The sequence below is a fragment of the Chiroxiphia lanceolata genome, chromosome 1 (assembly GCF_009829145.1).
Source record: "Chiroxiphia lanceolata isolate bChiLan1 chromosome 1, bChiLan1.pri, whole genome shotgun sequence".
Taxonomy (NCBI): domain Eukaryota; kingdom Metazoa; phylum Chordata; class Aves; order Passeriformes; family Pipridae; genus Chiroxiphia; species Chiroxiphia lanceolata.
Window position 1 is genome coordinate 54,028,007 of NC_045637.1, and position 25,191 is coordinate 54,053,197.

Here is a 25,191-nt window from a genome sequence, read left to right on the forward strand (position 1 = left end):
TAAAAATTAAGGTTATTCATTTTTCACTACTGAGTTATGTTTGGTTTAAATGTAAATTCCACTTGAGGTTCTGCATATACCAAATCAAAACAGTATGTTTACAAAAAGCAGTTCTAATCAGCCTATGCTAGCATTCAAAACTCTTAGAAGAGCACTGCTACAAAGAAAGAAGGAAGAAAAAAAAAAAAAACAAAAACCACAGCAATTTCTAGCAAAGACTCAGCTTCCCAGTGGGGACAACGCTAAGGAGTCCCAGGAGCACTGCAGCCATAGCTGCAATAGTTTATCTCACAATTGTCCAGATAAACACGTTCCATTTTTCAAAAACAGACTCACAGCAAATAAGTGTTTAAAAGTTCCGCAGGTTTTCTCCCTTCCTGAGATCACTGAAGACAAATCCATCTTTAAGTTTTGCCTTAAAAATGTTCATATAAAAAAAACCCAACCTAGAAATAAGAAGGCATAGTTAAGTTGCTATTTTGAAATATTATTAAAGAATCCTTACAACAAAACATGTGGACCATAAGTGAAACAGAAGACCCCAGAAACAAGCAAATCTTCTCTCTCCTAACAAAAAAAAGTAAATATCAATATATGAATTTCCAAATTTTAAAAAATTCTTTACAAATCAAATTTTTAGGCATGTACAATATTAAATTAAGTTTAAATTAATCCAGTGATATAATATGAAACACAGAACAGACATGTTTGTATGAATACTTTTGGTTGGTGTATGACAGCACCACTTAATTATTTTTACATATCCTGGAAGAAGAAACTTAAAAACCTAATTGCTGTGCTAGTACAATAAGGTCACAACCCAGTGAGACACAGAATGACTAAAATAATATTCCCAAGAAAAATCAAATTTCCTGAAGAATACAAGGATGTAGTTAATTTACAAAAAGTATCTCTATGTGGTCATGACATTGTTTTTCCATAGAAAGTTCTTACAGAGCATAAGAAAGACCATATTTCCTCTTAAAGCAAAGAAAAAACACAATTCAGAAACATAAGACAAAACTGAGCAGACTCTTTCTGGACAAGTAAACACCATTACTAGCTGACTGGGGCTGACTGACCAGGATTTTAATGAACCAAAGAGCCACAGATTCATAAAATGAGAAAGTATTTGACACTGGCTGACTGCCTAATTCAGAGCTCGTTGTGCCCAGCAACCTTGGGTTCTATGTGAAATACAGTTAAGATGGAGGAACAGGACATCACCACTGCCTTAAGAGGCAAATCATGATAACTCAAACAGCTGGCACGTGTGAGTGATGACAGAGGAATGGGGAGGTGGCAGAGGCAGGATCTCTCTTCACTGAGAATGCTGAAGTGGTTGTCATTTCTCTGACATCCAGCACACCCCCAGGACTGACAGAAAGGCAGTTTCTCTGTGCCCCACACCAGCAGCCCCAAGGACCCTAGGGGCGAAGAGCCAGAAGAAGCTCACTGCTCTGGGATAGCAAGATCCCATCTCTGCTGAGCTGATGGCCACGTGCACCATCTCCAGAAGAGTTCAGCCAGGGGCACCAAGCCTGCTGGGGGATCACCATCCCTGCTGGTGACAAACCCATAGCCACCCCACCACATGCAATGCTGGCTTCATGCCTCAGGGACTGCATCCAGCCTAACATGTGAATCACAAAGTAATCTGAGTCAGACAGTTGTTCTACTTTACTTTTTAAGATCAGCCCTTCTATAGCAACTCACACCACTAGTTTGATCAAATTTTGAGAAGCCAGTCCTGGCCTGTCATAGCCATTACTGCGCTGTCTACCATTTGTCATGGAGACATCACACACCAAGGGCGGGTGAGGAGGAAGAATGGCAACAGGAATGCAGCCAATTGAGCATCCCAGAGACCTCTGTGGATCACAGAGCCCAAAGAAGGACACAAGATGGAGAGAAGAGTAGGAACAGGGAATAACTTCTAGGGAGAAACAAAAGATATACTAGCACGATAGACACATTTTTCGTTTGTTTGTTTGCTTGCTTTTCATTTTCTGGTTTTTTAAATGCAAACCAGAATCAGTTGATTCCCTAAGTAGATAAGTTTGTTCCCTGGTAAAGTTGCAAAAAGTAATATTTACCATGGATCCTTCTGCTGTTTCAGTCATTTCTGAGAAAATCACATTACTCTGTACCACACTAGAAGCTGATATAAGTTGCAAAATCAGATCACTATCTTCACAGTAACACTCTTTAGCCCCTGAAATAAAAAAAAAAAAACCAACCAAGCCCAAAATATCAAATTCCATTCTAGAATGCATACACTTCATCACTACCTCCTTTCAGCACCATCTCACATTTGTCACTTTTGATGTCTCTTCTTGTGTCCCTGGTCACCTCCTCAAATTGAGGCACTCTGAAACACAGAGGAGACACAAAATAACCTTTGTTTCTCCTCCATATTTCCATTTCTGTTTTCACTGCCTGTTGGTTTACATGCAGTCTTTGATTCTCTATTTCTGATCCCTTCCATTAATTCAGTCTTTTATAAAAGTCCTGTCACTTCCCTTCTTGTCATTTCTAGAATTCACACATTCTTGCTGGCCACCACAGCTAACATATTTTCTATTGACAGTGTTATTTGCTGTTTTTATTATCAGTCTGACAGCTGGCCTAGTTGGTTATCTTCATCTTTCTAGTCTGCTTCCAAACATCATTAATCTCTTTGAACCCACCTACTCATTTTCTCATTTGTCACACGAGCCACTGATTTCTTTGCTCTTTTCTATAAACACCTCCTATCCCATCTCTCACCCTACTAACATCTTTATTCTCATCTCAGCTTCCATACTCAATTTGCCTGCTCTCCTAGTCTTCACTTAACTGCCGTTATCTGCCTTCCTTCAAATGCTTCATAAAATGGGCTTAAAATAATCTTAAAAACACAATCTCCCTACAATCATATTATTATATAAATTACTTCCTCATTAATGATTCCTGTGGTACTCAGCAGGTCAGTAAATTACACTCCATTTGGATTTTTTCAATTCTAACTCAATTTGCTTCCAGTGAAGGTGACTGTTCTTCTGGAGTCACACCAATGCTATCCCTGTAAAACATGACTCTCAGAAAAATGGCAAGCTTAGAAGGAGACCAGCTCCCACACAAGGTTTCTAAAGAGGAAAGACAAAATACAATAAAGTTACAGCTTCAGATGAATATTTATTCTTCTGAAATTTGTCCAAAAAAAGCCATCCATCTTAGTTCATCTTGCTACTTTGATCTATCTTGATTCCTCACAAGAACCTCGCACAGAAAAAATGTTACACATACATAAATATGATTAACTTGGTATACATTAATAACAAGGAAAACTGTGCATTAATACTTATCTAAGTGCTGGACACTTCACTGTCCATCAACACATACACTAGCACCCACCACAGAATAGCACTGCCACCGGATATGTGGCAGTAGGTTCTTGTCCTGCTCAATCTCTTCAGGCAAAGTTGAGCGATTATGCTTCCTCATTATTGCCAAAATAATTAAATAAATTTTGTAACATAAACAGAAGGATCGACCAGTGGACAATAACACCAGAAAGATAGAAAGTGTCTGTATTGCCACTCAACTACAGAAAGTAATCCAGTTTTTTCCCTAGTGGACTAGGGAAATCTGTTTATCTTTTGCTGAAAGAGTTTAAATTCAGCCACCAGCTACTTCAAATATACTTTCAAATGCCTCCTTTGTGTGTTCAAACACACTCTGGTTATATAAAAGAAATCAGTTCCCACCACTAGGCCTGAATTTTTAATATTCTACTCTCTCACTCTTGTTTCAGAGACAGGATTTCCATACCTTTTCCCTCTAATGCCACCTGAAAGGATAATGCAAGGTAAAACTCTTCCACCTATCAGTTGTAGTACTGTAGCAAACGTTTCTTTATACCTCTGCTATGGATTTATAGCATTTAATACAAAAGATCACTTCACGTAGTAAAACTAGGTACATCTACACCCACATTTTTCACAGCTTATTTACTTCACTACATGTTAAGGAATTCAGTAATGCCATGAAGACAATATGATCATCAAGATAATCCATTGCTACTGCACAGAAGATGTAACTGGACTTCCCCCTGCAAAGCTTTGCTCTTTGTAAGAGAAACAGGACACCCACCGTCCCAGCCAATAGACTGGCAGTTTAACTGGTGATGTTTGCACAGGCACTATCTGAAACAAACAAAACAACCAAAAACCCTTATGAAATTTTTAAACAATGTCAGTCACAAGTTGCTAAAAGAGAGACCTTCGGAAAGAAACATGCTCTCCACTCCACATTAAGTTGCTTGCATGTTTCTGGCAGACATTAGAAGCCTGGGCAGATACTACGTCTGATGACACTGAACACTGCAGAAAATGTCATAGGCGTATGGTTGTTTTCTGCATGTGCTACTCTGTCTTCAACCCACAACCCAGCAGATATTTTCAGCAGTGCCAGTCATGTTCTGAACAGTATAAACCATTTCCACAGCTTTCTAGTTTTAAGCACAGTAAATTTATCTCACTCACATCACTGAACATTTTTATTCTCTTTAAATATTGTATTAGTTGTTTCATCTCATTGTAGCCATCTGGCAATTTCACAGGGACTTTGTATTTGCTAACACATCCATGCACAGAGACCCTTTGAATGTTAAATGCTTCCATTTCTACTCCCTAGGAAGCCAGCAAAAAATTTGATGCCTATCATAGTACTCAGTCTTAGCCATGTGTCTTACAGAGGTATCTAATGAAATCAAACTGTTACCATTATATCATGTTTCATATTCACGCATAATTCATACAGATAAGTTTTCTCAGATGATTTTTCTTTTGGTCATAACCTCAATTTCAGATTTGCCAGTGCATCAAAAGTACCTGCTTTCAAGTTACCAGAATCCCATCATATATGTCAGAAACACATTTGGGGTTAACTCTGATCTTTGCCCTGCCTGTTAAATACTGGCACAGGATTTTGATTTCTCCTACAGGGTCATCATTTAAATTATTAGAATATAATTGTTTGATATTACCACTTTCAGTAATTCTGAATCAAAGAAGCCAGTCATATAACATTGTTGCTATAATTATTTTTAAATTATAAGATATTTCAGGTAGCACTATCCATTCTATATTTGGCTAACATTATTTCAAAAAAAACCCCAGATGATTACTGCGGGATGCTGACCACTCAAAACTCACAAGAAATCAATGCAAGATACAAAGATTCAGATACTACAAGGTCAAGGCCATTTGTGTCAGAAATAGCATGGCCAGCAGGACTAGAGCAGGGATCATTCCCCTGTACTCAGCACTGGTGAGGCTGCACCTCAAATCCAGTGTTCAGTTTTGGGCCCTTCACTGCAAGATAGACATTGAGGTGCTGAAGCATGTTCAGAGACAGGCAATGAAGCTGATGAAGGGTCTGGAGCACAAGTCTTATGAGGAGCAGCTGAGGTAGCAGGGGTTCTTTGTCCTGGAGAAAAGAACACTGAGGGGAGACCTTATCAATCTCTAGAACTACCTGAAAAGAGGTTGTAGCAGATGGGTGTCAGTCTCTTCTCCCAGGTAACAAGTGACAGGACAAGAGGAAACGGCCTTAAGTTGCACAAGGGGAGGTTTGGATTCAATATTAGGAAAAAATTCTTCACTGAAAGGATTGTCCAGTGGTAGAGTCACCACCCTGGAAGTATTTTGAAGATGTGTAGATGTGGCATTCAGGGACATGGTTTAGTGGTGGAAGATTTGATTCACTTCTTATGCACAGACATGGGATGCAAACAGGAAACTTGTCAGGTCTGATTTGCAAAAAAAATGTGTATCTCCAAGCAAGTATAATTCCATAAATTACACGGAGCCTGGCAATTCTGAGAGCCAAGCACATCTTCTTTAGCTTTTTTTTTATTCCCACATGCTAGGAGAGGTACAAATACTCCTTGCTAGAATATCAGAGATATGTGAACATTCTGGTTATACAATCTTTATGAAACTCTAAAGCTAAAATTACCAATATTTCTAGACCACTTTTTAAAACACACACTATCTTGATATTTCCCTTTACATACAAATTTACTTTTTAAATGCTTTATATTTAGAAGAGAAGATGATCTCACAATAAAACAGCAGTTTGAGCAACAGATGACAGTACATATTTTATTTGTAGTACTGCATGGGGAGTGGTTTTAACTTTTCAAAGAAAGGAAGGAGCAACAGATACAGACAGTGAAAAATGCAAATGCTAAGGAAGACTGTAGCAAAAGCTACAGGAAGACATGAGGATATTTCTCACAATCACAACAGTTAACAGCATTAAGAGCCATCACCAAAATCATCTGGGCAGCTACAAGAACACTACACTAGTTACTGTTTTCCATGTTAAAATTATCTATGAGCAGACCAGAACAGAACAACAGAAAAAGCAGTGGTTTGTGTGTAACTCCTGATATCAATATCTTGCCTGTTATCAAATGAAGGCAAGGGATGCTACACACCATGGAAAGTTCAACTTTTTATATGGTTAAACTGTAATTCCTCCCATGCTTCTTGTGGAATGAAAGAGGTTAGAGAAGAGAATTTCTGATACACAGCGGGTTGACCCTCTAAAGGCAGCACAGTTAACTAAGCACTACAGTCACAGAAATAAATAATAAATCTTGCAGTTTTCAGGAAAGAAAAAAAGGAAACAATTCATTCTGATGGATTTATAAAACCCAGCAGAACAGATTCTTTGAATGTCTAGCACCAAGTGTTTCATATAGCCAAAATCCAAGCCAGTTTTTTAAATACTTGTTTCAAAATTGCAACCCAACTACTGCTAAAAGTAATTTGTCAGTTCTACATGAGATGGAGACATCTAGGAGAAAAGAATGCAATACAGAAACATGCAGAACTGATTTTTTTCCTGTGGTTTTAAAACAAATTAGCTGTCAGTGATTTGCAGAATAACAAGAAATACTGACTAATTAAAAATGTTCAAGTATGTGAGCATGATTGCTGGGAAAATAATGCCAATAATTTACTGGCTAGTTAGCCCCTTAGAGAATGCCAGCATTGGATAGTTCTTGAAATTGAGAAGAAATGGTGTAGGTCTTGTATTAATTCATCATTCCGTTCATTGCAAGTCAGTGACTGATGGCTGTGCCAATGTTAAGGAATAACATTCATTAATAACCAGCACTTCCAGCTGAGAAACACAAGTTCGACCTTTCTGAACCTTTGGATGCATATTGTACGTGTTAAGACACAGCAAATCAAACATGCCCTACAGATACTTGTTGTGGTTGATTTATTCCTTTTTAAAACCAAGAATGGAAAACTGCACTCTCTTGAGATTTGAGGTACCAGTGAGTTTACACAAAGACTGAAGAAACAATTCCTTACAGTGGGATTTCCAAGACCTGCTGCTATACAGTTTAGAGCCAAAGCTACAAAGCCCTAACTAGGACATCTTGAAAAATATACCGAGGCATCTACTTTCATGTGAGGAGAGAAAGTTTAGGATTTACTGGAAAGACTAAATGCTCAGGTCCTTAAATCAAAAATGAGTAAGAAAAATTCCTGAAAGTTCTGCCTGGGTAGCAATACTGACTGTTTAGATATAATATCCAATAACAATTTATTTTTACTTACAAGCCTTTAAGCACAGTTTAGAAGTTCAGGATTAGGTTTTTTTTGGGGGGGGGGTTAAGGAACAATAAAAATGGTCAATGTCTACTTTCTGTTTGTGACACAAACAAGGTGAAAAAGTTTTCAATCCAACATCCCTTGTGACATTCAACATAAACCACTGGGCTGTATCAACAGCAGCATAGCCAAGGGAAGGGAGTACTCCCTTTACTCAGCCATCATTAAATCACACGCAATTTTGTCCCCTCTCAGGTCAAGAATATGTTGACAAACTTTAAGAAGTCCAGAGAAGAGTCCCCAAGACAGTCAGTGCTGGATCTTAAGGCCCCATGAGGAGCCCGTGCAGGACCAGGGCTCACTCAGCCCCAAGACAAGACAGCTTTGGGGGCACCTCACAGTAGTAGCCTCCCAACACCTAAGGGGAGGTTATAGAAAAGACAGAGCTAGGCACTTTATAAAGGCACATACTGAGGTACAACGGCTACAAACTGAAGCTGGGGGCATATAAGGGATGAAGAGAAAAAAACATCTCACTGATTGTGAGATTAACTAAGCACTGGAAGAAGCTGTAAACTTCCATTCTCAGAGATTCTCAAAACCCAACAGGAAAAAACCCTGAGCAATCACATTTAAATTCAGTGTTGCATTGAGCAGGAGATTGAAGAAGAGATCTCCTGATGTGCCTTCAAGCCTGGGATGGTATGAGGAGGGAAACATAGATGGACCACTGCCCATCCTGTAATCAACCCAGAAACCTTGCAGAGGAGTGACCAACCTCAACTGCTTCAAAAGAATGCATGGGAAACCCAAACCAAGTAACTACGGAATTACTTGCCACACAGGAGATTATTCATTCTCCTTAAAACAGATGCTCTTTCCAGTGACTTAACTATCTCATTCTTTTGGGGGTTTGTTTGTTGGTTTGTCTTTAAACAATTTATATATTCTTATTTCAGTGTATTTAAAAAACAATAAACATGCATTAATTATGCAAGAAAGATACTCTGGTAATGAGACCTTCTGGTTCCTTCCAGTTTGCAATACTGTGTAGCATTGAAACAATCTTACTACTATTCCATTTCAAGTGCAACGGGAAACAGCTTCCTCCACAGGGGAAAGAAAGAAACGGAACTCCCCCAAATACAGTAACAGTAAATACAGGCAGGAAATAACCTGACATCCTTCTGCTGCAATTCTAGCAATTCCAACTGCTTCATCCTCTGGGGCACACTAATGACCATTTGGGGCTTTCTGCCACTTCCTTACTATTGCCAGTATAGCTCATCACCAAGCAGCCAAGTCGTAAGAAACAAGATTTGTGTATTTCCTCTTTTTAGCTTTTTAACATAGAGTCCTCTAAAGGAAGGGATCAACTGCAATGATTAGGCCAACCCTCATTTCTATACCCTCAAAACAGCTCTGTGGAGTTGTGTTACACCCCTTGGTCTGTCTACATGCCACGATAAAAATGTAGATATAGAGAGAGGCTGATTGAGTCTGCCAAAAGCTGACAATGGCTTATTTTACTTAAGGTATCTTAAAGAAATTTTTGCTTAAAATTGCTGTGGTACAGTAAACTGCAAGAGTTGTGGGGTTTTTTTAAAATGTATAAAATGAGTATGTTTATTTATGCTTTCAGCAAATGAATCAGAAATGTATTTGTAGGAGTCTTCAAGCAACTGTGAAGCTATGTGTGCAGAAGACAATGAAAAGCTGCAAGAAACGGGTTATGTTTCTGTACAGTAACAGCATTATGATTGAGTTCTTTCACTCAGTTCAATAAAAATAAATGGCTAACAAGTTAAATACTACAAAAGGGTAGTTTAAGATACATTATATCAATAATCTTGCATATATACACGGTATTGTATTTTGCCTCAGAGTATACACACATTGTGTTTCAAGGTTCAAACAAAACAAAATATTACAACTTGGAGGGCAAAGTTGTAGCGGGTGGAGGAAGCGTAAAATAGGTTCAATTTCCTCATACTTGGGACTTCTCTCATCACAAAGGCATCACTTGCAGAAGAGCATGGAAAATACATGTCACTGAATGCCAATCCTTCCAAACATTACAGGGCCCACCATTAAGAGCAACGAGCCATTAAAAAAAGAGATGAAGTCAACTATTGGATTTACTCAAAACGAGGTGGTAGCACACTCAAGGCTTGTGTGGTACAGATAAAATTCGATTTGCTTGGCTGACTAGGTTTTTCTCCCCCATCTGTTGTGTTTTCTGTGCTGTAACTTGGGGAATATGAAGGTTGTTTCATCTGAGAGTAGGGAAACAGTGATGCTCCGAGCTAAGCTGTACAAAAGGCCACACTAACAAGCACAGCAGTAGGCTCACATAAGACTTTCAAACACACCTACACCCCATGGAAATGTCAGGGCCCCCCCCCCCAAGGAGCAAGAAGGAAAACACATTCTTATAGTAAGATGGACACATATATTATTACCCAAAAAAGATCAAAGGTCCTAACCAATGTACCATATGGTAAGAAAAGCAAAAAAACTTAGGGGGAAAAAAAAAAAAAGGATGTGTCAAATTAGGCAAGAAGGAGAAGCTCATTTATCACAGAGTTCCCCTAATTAGCAAATGTACAAAAATAATTAATAAAGCATCTTAAAACCATAGGAGAGGCTTTTGTTTTGTTAGACTTCAGAAGAAAACAACTAAGAAGGTCAGAGAAAATATGACATCAAAGTCTATATACAAGTTTATAAGAAGAAGCATAGTGAAAATCATGAACTATAGAGCTTAAGGTCCTTCTAGTTGAAACATGTTTTCACAAATAGACAAATAGGCACTGTACTACACTGGGTTGCTGGAGGGGGTTTTTGCCCAACTATACACTGAATTGATGGAAGAAAGTGCTAAACTTGATTATCTTTTTCAGAAACTTTGTTTTTAAGAACACAGCAAAGGCATTTTACCCAAAGCACATCTTAAGAAAAAAAAAAAAAAGCCGGTAAACTGGTTATTCATTTTCTTTCAATTTATAGAAAAGAAGCCATGGAAGTGGTGTTTTTTATTTACATAGTGGTGTTTTTTATTTACATAGTACTATACTGGAGATACACGTGCCTCACATTTAGCTAACAAGAGATTTGGGTCATACTTCACAGATCTTTGTTCTCCAAATTACAGTCATGCAAAAATGAAAAAAGTAATTATAATTCCATCCTTTCAACTGAAAATGCCCTGCAAAACACATGTACTAGAAAGTCTGGTCTCTGACAACATTTCAAAAGGTTAAAACTTATACTTTCTTTTAACTTGCTGTCTTGTAGAAGTGAAATTAAGTATGTAACTGTGTAAAAAATGCGACATTATTAGAGAATGTAATGGGGCAGGTCTTTAAAATTCTAAGCACTGAGCAAAGAACAAATTAATTGAAACATGTTTTAGCAATCACATTACAGCTATGAATACTGTTTTTAACAATATTCTCATAGAAATAGGGCAACAAGATGCCAACATGAACTAATATGTATTTATGGTCTCAAAAGTTTTTTTACATACATCAAGATTTGTGGAGACAAATTTTCCTCACTTGCCTTTGGCTTACGAATTAATCTATTCTCAGTGACCAGGAAACTGCTATTCTCTTGTAAAAAGCCACCGATATAACAAGGGAAGAAAAACACAACACAAACAGATGCAGCCATTATGCAAACATTTTGCATGTTCCAGATATTTTCCAATATATGAGCATGTATTAAAGTGAAATTCAGAGTAAGTATCACGGTACTTGTTTGCAAGATTTCCTGGACAAGCAAATCAACATTATCAGAGATACATAATGCTGTAATCAGCATCACCTTTTACAGCTGGAGATTTATCAATTTGGAGAAAGGCTTACTTTCAAATTACAAAAGGCAGGGGTACAGTGTGTTTCACTGACCATTCCTTTCTGAGCCTTTGGAACCTCAATCTGCATTTAACAAAAGCTAAACTAAAGTTAAAGGCTAAACATGTACTTGCAATCTGAAATTTATGACTGCTAGCAAAAGGAGATCAATGTTCCTCAAATTACCTAGGAGCTAATTTCTCTAATAGCATACCTTTTAACCAAAAAAATCCATCAGCATAGAGTTTGAGTAGCGTTAGCACAGCTAGGGAAAAGACAGCACTTGTTTAGCATCTTTTTAAGTTTTGTATGCTTCAGCACAATAACAGCCCAGAAAACACTCCCTTAACTGTTAAGGAAATAATTTTCAGTCTCCTATGGAACTTCTGATCAAGGGAGAGAACTGATCCCCACTATATTACCATGTAAATACTATAATACCACTTATGTACTTCAGGTTTAAGTTATGGTTCTGTCAAGCTACATTAACTAATTAGTGGCTTAGAAACAGTAGACAGAGTATGCAATGTCTGCAATCCCATGCTTTATAATATTTTGCCCAAAACGGAGTGGTTAATGCATCACTCACAAACACACAGACTCACTCTAAGTTTTACTTCATTTCCAAAACAGCCTCCGAACAAAAGACTACCTGAATGAGTTCAGAGAAGAGCTACACTGCATTGTCTAATCATTCAAATTGCAACAGTATAGTGTCTTGAAACTCTTTATTTATGGGGAAAGCAGATTTACATAAGCCTCATCCCTTTCTCTTCAGAACTGGACAATTGATAGGAAACTCAGAGCTGTTAATTTCCACAGTTAATCTTAATGGTTGATTTTATGCCTTGCAAATGTTATTCTAAAGTGTTAGAGTAAATAGAACATTACACTGCTGTTGATTTAAGTGATTATGCATACTTTTTCCCATCCAAAGGATTATTTACTAAGGCAACAAACTGAATTAAAAAGTACTCCTTTTTATTCATGGAGGAGTTCACCCATGGAATTCATTGCCACAGGATCAAAGCTAACACTGTAGCTCAGATTTAAATATGTAAAAGAAATTAAAACACAGAACAGCAACCTTAATGTGACATTCAGGTTTTACAACTGCCTACTTAAGATAGTAAATGGACAGGTAAGACCATCAGGAAAAGAGGAGAAGTGCATTAATTCAATCGCATTCTGAACACAATGCATCAAAGGATATACTTCTAACAAACACACCAAACCAGCTGATTTATCTAACAAAATAACTCCCAGTATACCAGTTTCTCTCAGTAAAAGAATCAGAGGATTCCCTCACTCATATTCCTGGCAGCAACACACACACTTTCTCTGAAAACTTCTTATCTGCATCTTCTGACCTGCTTAGCTTCAGAGACCTGTCAAGATGACAGAACAAAGATCTGTGATCACCACAAAAGTAATGTTACAGAAAACTTTTGCCCTAGAAAAAAACCTGGATTGATTTAGTTACAAATATTGATCAATCTGCTGCAGAACTTAAGGAGAGAAGTTCTAGTTCCATCTTTTGTGGCATTGATCTTTAAATAGTTTCCCAGCCTACATGCTAGGGGGAAGCAGAGTCAGTCAACCTGAGATGGCTGTTACACAAGAGGGAAAACACTGTGCTTGTGGCAGACTGCTGCCTCCCCCTCTCCCAAAAACTGGATTTTTTGGATCTTAATTGACCTAAGATGGAAGCCACAGAGATTGCAATGACATTTGCTTTTGGTACACAAGAACATCTAACCCTGTGCCTACAAGCCTGGAAAATGTTGCTCCCACTAGATTGTATATATTGCTCTCCCTTGACACCTTTCACCTGCTCCCATTGAACTAGGCAAAACTTCCTTTAATAAAAGAAGCCAGATAAATTTATCTAAATCACTTGAAGAGGGGAAGGAAAGCTTCCTGTTTAGCCCATTTAGGATCTCTTGTGCAAACTGACAACCGAGTAATTTTTTTTTCAGCCTGCTACCCACTAAGGTTTCCTAGAATTTTTGTTGCTGTGATTAATATTTTTATGAGTGTTTTGGGACAACATCAGAGTTTTAATACTATCATGGTGTTTCCTACCATTCTCTTGGTAAATCATAATAAATATTTCCCCATGTCACCATAATGGTAAAAAAACTCAGTTTGATCTTTGCCTTCTTTTCAGTAACTGACCAATTTTAGAGCATTACAAACAGCACTCTCCCCATCTACGTGAAGTTTATTTCAAGTTTAAAAATATGTCAGTGTTTTTTGATATATATGTATATACTGTAATATGCAATGTCACTACGCAAATAACCCCCTAGTTTGAACAGTCCTGCATCACAACTTGCTTTGTCATCACCATGACATCACCTGTACAGACTGGCACATAATCATTGTGGCCTGAAAACTGCAATGCAAAGTCATATTGTACCATCATTTTTTGAACAGCCACCTCCAGTGCAATCAGTGAAAAGCACCCAAAAAGTAATAATCCAAGCATGGCATTGTTCACTGCCTCTGCGGGATTGCCTTAATATTACAGTTGTTCAACTTATTCTCTCTATAGGAAGTGTGAATAGTAATGACTCAAAGCATCAAAAAAAATCATTGTATTGAGTTCTGAAGTACACTAAAGCATGTAATTTAAAAAGCATTTTAATACTTATTAATGTAGCTATTCAGATATTACCACTCCAAAAATTTTATCAGTTAATTTGGGGATAAAAGTCGAAGAGCACCTAAGCACCCTGGAATCTACCTTCTCCTTCCAAGGCAGAACAAGGATCTCATTCCCGCTAAGACACTTCCAGCAACTGGATATACATATTTTTGAAAATACTATAATGCTTCAAGAAATATTCTCTGTAACATATCGTTTATATCCTGAAGAGATTATAATTCTGATTCATTCAGTATCGTTCTGATGAATCATGGTTACTGAAAGGACAAATAAAAGGAATTCTTGCTATTTATCAGGAGTTCAAATACTTGGCTCAAAGAAACAAGTGAAAACTTACAAATAATATCTGAACTCTGTTGCCTGAAAAAATTCTGAAGTATTTTCTTTTTACCTGCCATCACTTACAAAACACTGATACTTCAACTGAACTCCTCAGAAAACCCTCAACTTTCTGGAAGCTCCTACAACATTTAGCTCATCTGGGTCAAAATTCAGGAGTTCAGAAAGCAAGTGTAACTTCTGGGAAGTGCTTGGGCCAGGCAGTTAGCTCACTGAAGCCTATTTGCTGATAACACACAATCCAACACCATCAGCCAAAAACCAGAGACAGCTGTCCTCTGGAAAAATGTCCTAAGCATTTTTTTCCCCAGCCCCCCATTTGAAAATAACTCTATTTTGCTTAAGAAAAAACCAATTAATTGTATGTTAAGTAAAATAATTGGAAGCAGAATAATTAAAAATTCTTATCAAGTGATGTAAACTAACTTTGTGGTTCAAGTCTCTATAAACCAAACAAAGCAATTAGCAAAAGACTGCTTTCATGCCTTACTTCAAAGAGACAAATCACCTTTTGCATGTTTCAAGTACAGATGTCTAACAATAAAAAACAGGTTCACACCAAGGCTCAAGATTTAAAAAACAAAACACAAAAAGCCCACTTTTCACCACCAGAGCCAAAAGCTCCCTCTCATCTATTTTATTATTTGGTTTTTTTCAGCACTGTACTACTACAGTGCAGGAAAATACCACATTGCAGTAATCTTACTAAAAAAAAAACCACCACCACCACCCAACAATAAAGTATCCAACTCTTTCTGTCTTATTACAGAACACAATATTTTATTTGCAGGAAGTTTCATGTTACTGTAAGTTATCATTTAAATTCTAGGTTCACATCAGACTGAATGTAAGATTTTGCTATGAAAATAACATGACAGGATCAACTTTGAAGTCACATAGCATACAAACAGCTTCCGAAGTCTTTCATTTTGTACATGTCAAATCTCCTGTCTTCAGCAGACACTCAAGTTATGTCATTCTTGAGCTTTAAATGGATACATCTAGGCTTACCTGCAAAAGATTATACTCTTCACTGCTACAGATCTGATCCTAAACATTCTCATGAAGAACAGTGTTTTCTCAGTTACATCGTACTAACCAATGTTTGGAAAGTATTTCATACCAGCAAAGATAATTAGCATTAGTATTTAATTTTACTTCCTTTTAAAATAAAATATTTAAAGTATTAGGAATTTAAGGCATTTAGCATTTTAACTGTATTTTTAAAATCAGATTTCAGCTTAGCAGATGTATTACTTTTAATGAGTCTGCCACAGCTGCCACTGCCCTCTACACACCTAGTCAGGGGTCTCCAACCTCATTACTTTCTACTCTTAGAAACAAAAAAGCAAATTGTACTACAGTAAGAAACTGTAGTAATCTAGCATTTCAGAACACAATGGATTCTGATCCAAAAGAACAACTCTGTATTTCCACCTTTTGGCACGGGCAGACACATTTACTGCCCAGACGGGCAGGAGACACAAGGCATCACTATGCACAGTAAGTCCTCGTGGCAGCTTTTCAGCTGCGGATGTAACCTCACCGTAAGTCATACAAAAAACCATCACTTTGATATATGAACTCTAAAAAGCCTTTTCCAGAAGCCCATGAAACACTTCCTTGATGCTTTGGAAAGGAGGAGAGCACTGGCTCAGGGATAACTCAGGTGCAGACACAAGATAAGTGCAAAAGTGAAGCAGGCTGAACTATGTTCCACCCTAGTGAGGACTCCACTAACAGCTTGTGAAGGGGAAAAAAATAACACCTACAGACACAGTAAATTAAGGTACAGAGTGGCACAGACAAGCTGTTTGTCCATTTGGTGATTCCTCTCTCAAATCCAACTGAACGGGATCACTAGGTCCAAACCCAAAAGTTCCGCAGTGGGATTTCTTTTTCATATTCAAGACGGGAAGTCCCTCCTTCAGGTTTTATATTTCGATTAATCTTCAGATGAGTAAGATTTATGAGCACAAGCAATTCATGACAACATCAGTTCTCATCTGTGGAGATATTACTGCAATGCGAAAGTACTTCTGCATTACTAAGTGTCAGGAACCTGGACAGGAAAACAATTTTATCTGAACTTGTTTTGATACAGAAAGAGTTTGGCAAGAGCCAGACTGAGAGACTAACAGAACAATACCTCCCCTATTTTCATACCACAGCTAGATATTATAGTATTAGAGTAATATTTAAAAATTTCATGCACACACATTTTTTTCTAGAATCCTTTCTTCTCCCCATGTGTCTTTACAGCAAATTCATCCTCATCCATACTTCAAAGATCTTCCATAACTTTAAAGAAAGCATGGATGGGGCCCACCAAATTTCAAACAGAGGGTGCCCTATGCCCAACCTTTGCACTGAAAGACCTGCCTGATACCACCCTTTGGCTTTGAGGGCAACCCACCACCTGCCCCATCCATCACCATTCAGTTCCTCTGCACACAGTGTTCCCACACACCAGGCACCAAGGCACTGACACTTGATTGCACTGGGATGGCCCCAAAGCCACTCACCTGCTGCCATGGGCCTGGGGAACTGTGGCGTCCCCAGCGCCAGTGATGCCCACAAAGTGCAGGTCAGGGCACCTGCAGGGAGGCCACAGGCTCTCCAAGCCCTCCTTCCCTAAGGAGAAGTCGGAGGCAGTGAAGGGCACCTGGAGCCAGAGCGTGTGGCACACCTCCCGGGAAAGGTGGAGGGAAGACGCTGAAACAGGAAGGCGCTGGCCTGGCCACCGTGGGGCTAGTGAAGGGCAAAGCCCTGGGAAGGATGCATGTTTCGGGGGCCGCTGGGCAGCCCCGTCCCGAGAAGACGGCGAGACGGCCGGAGAGACGCCCCCCTCAGTCCTGACTTCGGCACCAGCCTCCGCGACCAAGAAGGGGCCGGCGGCGGCTCGGGAGCGGCCCGGCAGCCCCGCGGCGGCCGCGCAAGGTACGGCCGGCACCGCTCCGCCGCCCGAGGAGGATGCGCGACGCGGGGCTGACCGCCAACGGGTTCCTTTCCATGCCGTGCGAACGGGACATCATCCCCGGGCCCCGCTTTCCCCGGTCCCTCCCCGCAGTCCCCCACTACCCCGGCGGGCACTAGCCCCGACAGAGCCGCTCTCCGCAATCGCGGCTCTCGAAGCGAGAGCCCTTCGTCCTGCCGATCTAGGGGGCAATCGGGACTTATTCAGAGTTTTATTTTCAAACTGTGCGGAAGGCACGGCTTAATATTAACATATTCACCCACGGCTGGACACCGCAGTGCTCCATCCAAAAATAATTCGTTTCTTGGATGGCCGCCTGCTAAGCAACGCGTTTTAATAAACTAAAATTTCTCTCTCTGAAAGTAAGGACAATCTCCCTCCTGAAAATCTCCTAAAACTTGAGAACTGCTCCTTCTGAAAGACGCTCACTGTCACTTTTAAAAAATACCCCCCGAAACCCTAAAACGGCAGCTGAACCACACTGCCTGGAGGGCAAGCCTTGAATCCTCCTCTCTCCCACGCCTTTCCCGAGGATGCGGGGCGACGCGGGGCTCGGGAAGCAGCGGCAGCGTTTCCCACCGAAAAGCCGCGGAGCCCCGCACGCCGGTGCTGCAGCGGCGAGCAGAGCCCTGCCACAAGTGCGAGCCCCGCACTCCCGGGTGGACAGCAACAACCACAAAATTAACAACAGCAACAAAGATGTAAGAACTTAGGGCTGAGTTCCGAAGTTCAAAGTTTCTTGGGAAAATACCGGAATGTGGGAGATGCCGCGGGGAAGGGGAACGGAGTATCCCCCACGCCGTCGGCCCGCCGGGCAGCGACAACGGCCCCGCGGGCCCGGGACGCGCAACTCGCCCGGCGACCCACCGGGGGAGGAAGGGAGGGAGGGACGTACCGGCAGTGAGACACACGGGCAGGAGCAGTCGGAAGGTGAGCCCGCACACCACCTCGGTTGCCATCGCGGCGGGCAGGGGTCGCGGCCGGCCGGCCCGGGAGCCGTCCCTCTCTGAGCGCCACCGCCGCTTCTCTAGGTCCGCCCGTGCGCGGAGCCGCCGCGGCGGCGGAGCATCGCCCGTCCGTCCCCTCCTCGCCTCGCCTCAGCCGCTCCGCCTCACGCCTCCCGCTGCATCCCGGCGGCAGCTCATGCAACCAGCGCCGCGCCGCACCCCCGACCCGGGGCACACACACACACCCCCGCCCCCTCGGGCCTCCCCCACCGCCCTCCCGCCCGCCTCCCTCGGCGGCAGCGCGGAGCGGCCGCCCCGACGGCGCGGGCCCAGCCGGCGGCACCCACGGCGCGACCCGCGCAAGGGAACTGCCCCGCGCCCCGCCCCGCGCCCCGGGGCCGGGCCGCTCCGATCCTCCCCCGCCCCTGCTTGTGCCCCCCTCCGCGGGGACCCTCCTGCCACCGCGCTGGCACACACCCCCCCGGCCGGTTCCCACTCTGCGCCGGAAACTTCACCGGTTTTCCCTAACGCTTTTTAGTGTAATGTTGTGTGTTCGGGTTTTTTTAACTGATTTTTTAAAAACTTTTTCATTATTTTATTTTTTGCTTATTTTATTTTGTTGTTTAGTTGTTATGTTTTCTTGAGTGGGGGAACGGTTTTCTCTAATCTGTTGGCTTCCCGCCCCCCTTCTTCTCCCCAGTTTCAACAGCACATTTAGGTCCACAAAAAAATTGTCGCCTGGAAAAAAAATAGATCTGCGGTGGTTGGAATGTATTTGACTTTTCTGGAAAGCTTTTTTACCCTTTAAAATATGGCGCTGGTTAGAAAGTGCTGTGGGTTTAAAGGGGCTGTTTTAACACTGAGCTGGTGTGTCCCTCTGGATGTGCTGAATAAACCTCACAGCTGGGGTTGAAATAGCAATGCTGTAAAATAAAAAATTACTAATATTGTTATCAATACAAGTGAAAATCTGTTTCATCTTTGGCAATAGATTGCAATGCCTCACACTTAAATGAGGGAAGTTGACGCTGAACATCCTCCGTGGAGGCAACACTTCAGTCTCGTGCAGGATCTGAGGAAGGAGAAAGCAGGAGCAGTGACCCTGTGATCCTTACATAAATTCTCAGTGCTTCTTCTTGGTGGAGGACCTCATCCAGTCATACTTCGTATTCAAAAAGTCTTAGATTTGCTCTTGAAGTCTTGTTTGCCTTGCTTGGTTTGTTTTGGGTTTTCTTACTCTTATAATTACTTAAGCATATTTTGCTTTCCTGTGCTTTTTAAAAGAAATTATTTCATATCCTCATTGCGGAGAAAAATGTTTGCAGACATGAGTTTGGCTCCCAGGAAAATACAAAGGGTCTTTTAAGGAAAAAAATAAAAATCTTGTGTTTTGGGGATTTAAATGACAAGTGTTGAGCCGTGCATATATCTGGCAGTTATTCAGATATTCAAATATTATGCAACACGCTAACTGAATCTGATACTAGTATATTTGGAAAGTGAAGAACTCCAGACTTAGATATACGAAAATGCTCAGGACAGCTGAGACATCAACTACAGACTCCAATTCCATGTGCCTAGTGGGTCTGTTAAAAGGTTGCCTATCATGAAAAGCCTAAGCCTCCTCTGAGTAGGTATGGTCAGTTCATACTCAGTGTGTGGAGTTTAAATGTAGCACTGTCTGCATTAACAGAGATTGTAAGGATGCTCTGTCCCACAGGGTGAATGTGACAGCTCAGCTTGGTCTCAGGACGCAGCCTGGGTAGACTGCTCCCTCCCTTCCCACATTCAGGCCCAATGTGGCTCACCCAGACATCTCAACCATGAACCAAGTCTGGATATTTGATTCTCAGTCTTCTGACATAAGTTTCTGTGCACATCAATCTTCATGAACACACCTGATGATCATGTCTGTAGATGGTAAAACATCAGGATCAGGTAGTATTTAATCTGCTAATGAAGTATCTGATGAGCCCATGGTAAAGTTGATCCTAACATCGTTTTAAGAGCACAAGATCTGCCCCAAAAACTCAGAGTTCCTAAGGAAGCTCTACTTGCCTTACAGGCTACAAAGCAGCAGTTAATAGTAGTCTGTGAGTGTAGGATATATGCATAGCTGAAACATTCTGTGCACTTCAGCAGCACATGTTCAGATATTGATCAGGTTTGGTATTCTTTTTTCAGTTTTTCAGTCACTAAGAAAGGATAAAGTACTTACTACCTTTATAGTACAGTTACCAAATTGTTTACTTCCCAAAGAAGTGATTTTATGCTCGTGTTTAGGAAATAATTAGCCCATTTTCAATACTTACCGTTCATAAGATATGAAAAGTGGAGTTAAAATATACCTATTGAGTGGCTTCTTACCTTTTGCCAGACTGCTCTTCTACTGCAAAATCTATGCAGCCGCAGTGCCACCTTTTGGCTAAAATGTCTTTCGTGTAAGTGACAACATTTCTTTCCCTCAGCTGCCAGGAAATAACTGTTTGCACACAGAGAATTTTGAGAGAACAATGAGACATCCATTGTCCATACACCTCTGCAGTGGTAAAAAGCATAACAAATTATGTGAAGCCTTACAAAGAATCGTGTGCACCTTCGGCATCTCAGCTGTTGACAGACAGAGTAAATGCATTAACCTGAAAATTGGAGGACTGCTATTAGCCAGCATGGAAAAAATAAAACACAGAACTTTGACTAAAGTAGTAATACAGAAAGAGAAACTGAATTAATGGGGAAATTGCCTGTTGGATTAAGTGTAAATAATAGAAAACAATGTCTACAAGATAGCCAGGAGTTTATTTAGCTAATGCCAGTTTTGCAAGTGACATAAAAAGTAGTTTGAATATTCTTTCCTAAGGGCATACAATTTACTGAAATCACACTGTGGGCCACACAGTTTTTCTCTTTCCCTCTGCAAGCCAGAGGAAATTCACAGACTGCATGAGTCCTACTGTGCCAGCAGTGGATGTAGATATCTCACCACCTACCAGCATTTCCTTTGCTTACTTTCAGCTACCAGGATCTCAGATCCCTGGGTGTATAACGTTCACCTTACGTGAAAACATTTTGTGAGATTGATTGGGAAGTGAAAAAACTAGTGGACTTGATGAGACCTTAATAAAAAGTGGGAAGAATGCACATTTATAGAAGAGCAAACTTCAAGCCTCACCTTGTCACCTTTTCTGTAACGATAACTTGGAGTTATTTTGGAAAAATATTATCCCCACTTCACCCAATATGCAAAATCAGCTGCAGTGAATAAAGTCAGAGGCCAAGAGAGCTACTGGGGGGGAAAAAAGTCCAGAACATATTGTGCCACCAATGCTATTAGGTAGAACATAAGCAGTTAGAAGTGCTGGTTGAAGTTAACTTGGTAGAGCTGACTGACTGTCCAAAATAGTGCTGTTCAGAAAAATAGCTTCTAATTGCCTCAACTATCTTAAATTTTTTGGTTGTTTGAATCATGAACTCATGGCTTTGTTCTAACGTTCACAGACTCTGGATAATATAAACAAGGGCTTGTGTATGAATACATGTATATATGTATATATTGCATGATCCTACAATCCATACAGTTGACGAGCGCCATAAATGAGTGCTCAATTGGCTTAAGAAATAAAACTCCTCTATGCAAAGAAGAAGCAAATCATTAAGTTCCATTGAGAGGCAGGAGAAGTTACTGTAGCCTTTTCAGAGCAGTCACTGCTGTACAACGCTGGTTTATATTTGTTATTCTTACAGTATGAGAGTCCTACTTTAGGGACCTGTGGGGAAGGAAATGGCTTTAACATTTGCAGTGATGATTAACTAGTGTGTTATGTCTCTTGATCCATGCTCCCTAAGAATACATGAAAACATCTTGTTCCTCTTACCTATTCTGGAAGTCCTCCTCCTGCTCAGCCCTGTCAGCAGCTAGGGGAACAACCGGCAGTGGCTCACCAGGAGTCAAGCAATTCAGTTTTTCAGCTTAGTTCACATTTAGCTCTGACTGAAGCTGTTATTGTTCACTTCCAACATGAAGTCAGCTCATCATGGCTGGGCTTCGCGAACGAAGATTTGGGAAGGCTTTATCCACATTTGTTACAGGCACGTTGGTGACTTATGAGGCCAATACGTGACAGACATATCCGGTTGCAAAAGGCACAACAGAAAGACTCCTTAGATGAAGTATTCAGCAAGACACGGTTCTTCCTGCGTTGCCTTTTCTCCTCGAGAGAGATCCTGCGTGTGTTCTCAAAGGCTTCCGCTGCGTTATAGATGCTGTGTCTCCAAGCCTCCCGATTTGAGGCCAGAGTGGACCAATTATGGTGATCAATATGGCCAAGGCTGAGATGTTGTTTCAGGGAGTCCTTGTATCTTTTCTTCGGGGCTCCTCTCTTGCGGCAGCCAGTGGCAAGTTCACCATAGAGCAAGATCTTAGGGAGGCGGTGGTCCTTCATCCTTGAGACGTGCCCTGCCCAACGCAGCTGTGTTCTCATCAGCATGGCCTCTACACTTGTGACTGCTGCTTGCTCAAGAACAGATGTATTGGTCACATAATCTGACCAGTGGATGTTTAAGATTGTACGGAGGCAGCGCTGATGGAAGCGTTCTAGGAGACGCAGGTGGTGGCGGTAGATGACCCATGATTCGGAACCATACAAGAGAGTAGACAGCACTATGGCTTTGTAAACACTGATCTTGGTGCTTTTCTTCAAGTGTTTATTACGCCATACTCTTTTGTGGAGTTTTCCGAAAGCACTGTATGCCTTTGCCAACCTGTTGTCTATCTCCCCGTCAATCTTGCCATCCGAGGAGATGAGGCTACCTAGGTAATTAAACTGTTGGACTGATTTGAGCTCTGATTCGCCAATGGTGATATGGGGATGATGGAAGACTTCCTGAGGTGCAGGTTGATGGAGAACTTCTGTCTTCTTTAGGCTGACTTCCAGCCCAAAGAGCTCAGCAGCATCTGCAAAGCAGGATGTTAAATGTTGCAGAGCTGCTTCTGTGTGGGCAACAAGGGCGGCATCATCAGCATAAAGCAGCTCCCGGACAAGATGGTTTAGGGTCTTGGTGTGGGCCTTCAGACGCCTTAGATTGAACAGGCTTCCATCAGTACGATATCGAATGTAGATACCGTCCTGATCGTCGAGGTCTGCTGTGGCCCTTTGGAGCATCATGCTAAAAAAGATTGTGAATAAGGTAGGAGCGAGAACGCAGCCTTGTTTCACACCATTCTTAATTAAAAAGGGCTCAGAAAGTGTGTTGCCATACCTGACTTGGCCGTGCTGATCCTCATGAAGTGAGATGATCATTTTAAGGAACTTGGGGGGACAACCTAAACGTTCCAAAATCTGCCATAGACCTTTTCTGCTCACAGTATCAAAAGCCTTGGTGAGGTCGACAAAGGTTACATAAAGACCTTTGTTCTGTTCCCTACATTTCTCTTGCAGTTGTCTGAGAACAAATACCATGTCTGTGGTGCTTCTGTTGGCTCTGAAACCACACTGACTTTCAGGTAGGATCCCTTCAGCTATAGTGGGTATTAGTCTGTTCAAGAGTATTCTTGCCAGGATTTTGCCAGCAATGGAGAGCAGAGTAATACCACGGTAGTTTGAGCAGTCAGATTTAATACCTTTCTTCTTATACAAAGTGATGATGACAGCATCACGAAGGTCTGATGGTAGTTCACCGAGCTCCCAGCAGCGCACCACAAACTCGTGAAATTTGGTGTGGAGTGCAAGGCCCCCATGTTTCCAGACTTCAGGTGGAATTCCATCAACCCCAGCTGCCTTGCCGATTTTTACCTGCTGTATGGCCTTGAGGGTTTCTTCTAAAGTGGGGGCTGTATCCAATTCATACTTTACTGGTTGTTGTGTGATGGACTGAATTGCTGAGTCTTGGACCACACGGTTGGTACTGAAAAGAGTTTGAAAGTGTTCAGACCATCGATTCAGAATGGAGGTTTTATCTGTTAGAAGCGTTTGGCCATCAGCACTGAGTAGAGGGCTTTGAACCTGGTATGTAGGCCCGTATGCTGTCTTCAAGGCTTCATAGAAACCTTTGTGATCACCCATATCTGCGCATAATTGAGTTTTTTCAGCTAGATCGATCCACCACTTGTTCTGGATGTCACGGAGTTTCTGTTGGAGCTTGCTGCATGCGAGACGAAAGGCTGTTTTTCTTGCGTGACAGGATGGCAGTGCAAGGTGTGCTTGGTGGGCGGTTCTCTTCTTCCTCAACAAGTCCTGGATTTCTTGATTGTTTTCGTCAAACCAGTCCTTGTTCTTCTTGAGGGAGAACCCTAAGGATTCTTCGGAGGATTGCAGAATGCTGTTTTTAATATGCTGCCAGGTAGTTTCAGGAGAGGAATCTGCAGAAACTGTGGAACGGTCTTCAAGCCTAGTTTGAAGGTTTGCCTGGAATCTCTCTCTTACTGTGGCTGATTGGAGATTGTTAACTTGGAGTTTTCTCCTTGTGATGTTGCCCATTTTGGGTTTGAATTTAAGATTGAAGCTGAGTTTGCAGCGCACAAGCCGATGGTCTGTCTGGCATTCTGCACTGGGCATCACGCGGGTATGGAGGACATCGCGAACATCTCTCCGTCGCACCAGGACATAATCGATGAGATGCCAATGCTTAGATCTGGGGTGCATCCAGGTTGTCTTCAGACTATCTTTCTGCTGAAAGATAGTATTAGTGATGGTGAGCTGTTGCTCTGCACAGAATTCTAGCAGGAGTCGACCATTATCGTTGCAGTTACCAACACCATGTTTGCCTAATATTCCTTTCCAGG

General features: G+C 41.3%; 1 protein-coding gene across 1 annotated transcript in view; it reads right to left on the bottom strand.

Annotated features, from left to right (window-relative positions):
• Nucleotides 1–18,430, bottom strand: part of PIEZO2 (piezo type mechanosensitive ion channel component 2) — a 294,414-nt gene extending 275,984 nt beyond the window's left edge. The window contains exon 1 of the mRNA XM_032707117.1: nucleotides 18,359–18,430. Coding sequence (XP_032563008.1) covers nucleotides 18,359–18,422 — 64 coding nt within the window. The 5' untranslated portion in view covers nucleotides 18,423–18,430. The remainder of the gene's footprint in view (nucleotides 1–18,358) is intronic.
• Between the last annotated feature and the right edge of the window lie 6,761 nt (nucleotides 18,431–25,191).